Raw genomic sequence first — 3,131 nt, 5'->3', positions numbered from 1 at the left:
ATTGGCCTATTGGAATCATAGAATGGTTTGGGTTGGAAAGGACCTTAAACTCATCCAGTTCCAACCCCCCTGCCATGGGCAGGGACACCTCACACTAAACCATGGCACCCAGGGCTTCATCCAACCTGGCCTTGAACACTGCCAGGGATGGAGCATTCCCAACCTCCCTGGGCAACCCATTCCAGTGCCTCAGCACCCTCACAGGAAAGAATTTCTTCCTTATATCCAATCTGTTCGATGGACACAGCTTGGATTGGTCAAAACCTGTTTGGTCAGACACTGGTTACCACACTTTATTCCAAGTACTGCATATGCCAAATGAAGCTACCAGAGGTCAAGGAACACAACATTATTGTTACGGATTTATGGTTTGGGGGTGATCTGACTGCACCAGAGACAGGAAAATAATACAAGAAACGATATTGTTTGCTGGAGGAACAGTGATTTTCCTTTCCTTGGTCATCTCTCCTTGGCAGAAGGTTGGAGCAGGAGACTGGCTCAGAGCCTGCTGCCTGGCACAGCCCATGGGCAAGGCACGGAATGTCCCCACAAGCACACCAACGTGACACTACTGTACACACATCCCTCCTTCCATGAAGTGAGAAGGTAACAGCCATCCCACAGGGGGTGGCAGGGACACCTTGGTGGACAACGGCTGCGTCCCTTGCGCTGGAAGGAGCCCTCATCCTGCAGAGGTGAAGCTGGTGCTGCCAGGCTCACTGGTAGTAGATGCAGAAGGCATGGAGGATGTACAGGAAGGTCGTGATGAAGGCGAATAACTGCATGAGAGGAAGAAGAGCATCAGCTTGCAGTCTAACCCCATCTCCTCTCGGTGCTCTCGACCCAGGGAAGCCTCCAGCCTAGAGCTCTCTCCAGCCTCAAAGAAGCAGCAAAGCCCCATGTTTCCCACATCTTTATGGGCTGCTGGACCCTGAGAAGCCCACAGTGGCTGCATGACACAGCAGAGAGGAGGAGCTGAAGCTCTGACCAGCATGATGGGCTTGGATGGCTCTGTTGTAGCTGCAGTGTTTGCTCTTGCGTCTCCCCCATGGGTGTCCTGCCTGCCCAAAGGTGTGCTCTGCCCCACTCACCGATGCAGCACTGTTGAGGTGGTAGTAAAGTGAGTTGAGTTCGTGCTCAGAGCGGATGGTCGCGTTGGCTTGCAGGACAGCAGCGCTCATGTACAGAATGGCTGTGGCACCGTGGTACAGACTGTCCTACAAAGCAAGGGAGCAGCGAGGATGAAAGCCTGGGACCATCCTTCTCCCATCTGCCCTGAGGACAGGCTCCATTCCAGCCCCTCCTTACCAGCACTTTCCAGTTCTCGCTGTTTCTGTGTGAGCCAAAGAGGTAGCTCAGGAGCAGCAGCAGGGAGATGAGGGAGGAGGTGACGGACACATACATCACCCATCCCTGCAGCAGTGGGAAGGAGACGGAGGTCGCAGCAACGAGGATCCACACCCAGGTCCCACAGAACTGCCAGGGACAAGCACAGGCACCTCCAATGAGCACAGGATGGGGAAGACCTGACATCCCTCCTTGCCTCCCTCATGTGCCAGCCCCAGCAGCTGCTGGAAGCACTTGAGGCAGAATGGACCAGCCTGGAGCATCCCAGCAGGACAGCAGCACCACAAACAGGCATGAGGTTCCATGAATGCTATGGGGCAGTACTTCAGAACACCCCTTACAAAAGGGGAAGGTTTGGTGCCCACTTCAAGGAGACATCTCCCTCTGAGGGCTGTGGCAGAGGCCAAACCACTGGTTTCTATGTGGGGAAAGCCAGCAGCGGCGTCGGCTCAGCCCTGCCCACTGGGCTGCAATCCCAGCACGAGGAGGTCACCTCCTGCATCCACACACAGCCCAGAGGGAGTCACTCACGCTGGATCCACCTCAGGTATTTACAGTGCACACAGAGCACGGGATTGTCTGAGGAGCTGAGGCTGTTCTGTGGCATTCCAGCCTCCCCGGATGACACTGGGATGGGCAGCAGGAGCAGAGCCCACCGGCAGCTCCTGCCAAAGCCCAGGCCCAGCATGGTGCCTGCAGAGCGTGGTGATGTGTCAAAGTACAGCAGCAGTTATCAACCAGTGCCACCACCTGCCCTCTGGACCCGTAAGCAATGGAAATAACTATGGAATGCTGCATGTTTACAGGACACCTGGTTGCCTTCAAGGAAAAGCTCTATATACAAGAGCCTGCAGGGACAGGCCAAGGGGAATGGCTTGAACCTGCCAGAACAGGGGAGACTGAGCTGAGCTCTGAGGCAGAAGCTGTTCCCTGGGAGGGTGCTGAGGCGCTGGCACAGGGTGCCCAGAGAAGCTGTGGCTGCCCCATCCCTGGCAGTGCTCAAGGCCAGGTTGGACACAGGGGCTTGGAGCAGCTGCTCCAGTAGAAGGGGTCCCTGCCCGTGGCAGGGGTTGGAGCTGGAGGAGCTTTAAGGTCCCTCCAACCCAAACCCTTCAATCCTCGAGGTTGTTTCAGGGTTTACCCGCAGCTTTCCAGCCCCACCATTCACTGAAGCCCTTCCCCTGGTGCTGCCCCACAGATCCCATCATACTCACAATCTCGGGCAGGATGAACGCGTAGGGGATGGTTCTGAAGACAGCAGTGCCGGAGGGCAGGGCCGGCTGCGTGGTGCCCTCAGTGGGACTGGATGAGGCCATGGCTCCTCCGCTGGCTCCGGGGCTGTGCTCACATGTGTCCGCACCGCTGCCGAGCCGGGTTATAACCGGCACACCCGCAGGACGTCACCGCATCCACACCCGCTGCCAGCGCCGCACAGTGACACCCAACCCCAGCGGGGCAAGGGCTTCAATGGGACGGGAAGGAAACACCAAATCCTACCCAGGCTGGGCTGGGATGTTTCCTGCGGCCGGGCCCTGGTCCTGGCACACTGTCAGGCTGGGAATGCTTTCGCTTCCACTGGTGCTGCCTCCTCCCCTCTCTGTTCGGGTTTCGGCTCTGTGCTCACATCAGGCTTCCCTGCAGCCATCGCCTTTGAAACCTGCAGCCAGCTTTAAGCCAAGCTTGGACAGGGAGGATTTAGGGTGGATATAAAGAAGCTGTTCCCTGGGAGGGTGCTGAGGCGCTGGCACAGGGTGGCCAGAGAAGCTGTGGCTGCCCCATCCCTG

At 57.4% G+C, this 3,131-nt stretch overlaps 1 protein-coding gene across 1 annotated transcript; it reads right to left on the bottom strand.

Annotated features, from left to right (window-relative positions):
• Window positions 1-279: 279 nt before the first annotated feature.
• LOC101877807 (mal, T cell differentiation protein like) lies at window positions 280-2,666 on the bottom strand. Its single transcript, XM_034060886.1, has 4 exons — window positions 2,562-2,666; window positions 1,309-1,476; window positions 1,092-1,217; window positions 280-779 (listed from the first exon to the last, which is right to left on the bottom strand). Exons 1-4 carry the CDS (start codon window positions 2,661-2,663, stop codon window positions 717-719), a joined length of 459 nt encoding a protein of 152 aa, XP_033916777.1. The 5' UTR covers window positions 2,664-2,666; the 3' UTR covers window positions 280-716.
• Between the last annotated feature and the right edge of the window lie 465 nt (window positions 2,667-3,131).

The sequence above is a fragment of the Melopsittacus undulatus genome, chromosome 3 (assembly GCF_012275295.1).
Source record: "Melopsittacus undulatus isolate bMelUnd1 chromosome 3, bMelUnd1.mat.Z, whole genome shotgun sequence".
In the NCBI taxonomy this organism is placed as follows: Eukaryota; Metazoa; Chordata; class Aves; order Psittaciformes; family Psittaculidae; genus Melopsittacus; species Melopsittacus undulatus.
Note: the sequence above shows the minus strand (reverse complement) of the source record. Positions and strands in the feature narration are given on the sequence as shown.

What these genes read in the sequence shown, in the direction of transcription:
- LOC101877807 (XM_034060886.1), bottom strand. Translation starts at nt 2,663, where the DNA reads ATGGCCTCATCCAGTCCCACTGAGGGCACCACGCAGCCGGCCCTGCCC. An exon ending in CGTTCATCCTGCCCGAGATT is followed by an intron (nt 1,477 to 2,561) that starts GTGAGTATGATG and finishes TGTCCCTGGCAG; the next exon opens with TTCTGTGGGACCTGGGTGTG. An exon ending in ACCTCAACAGTGCTGCATCG is followed by an intron (nt 780 to 1,091) that starts GTGAGTGGGGCA and finishes CCTCTCATGCAG; the next exon opens with TTATTCGCCTTCATCACGAC.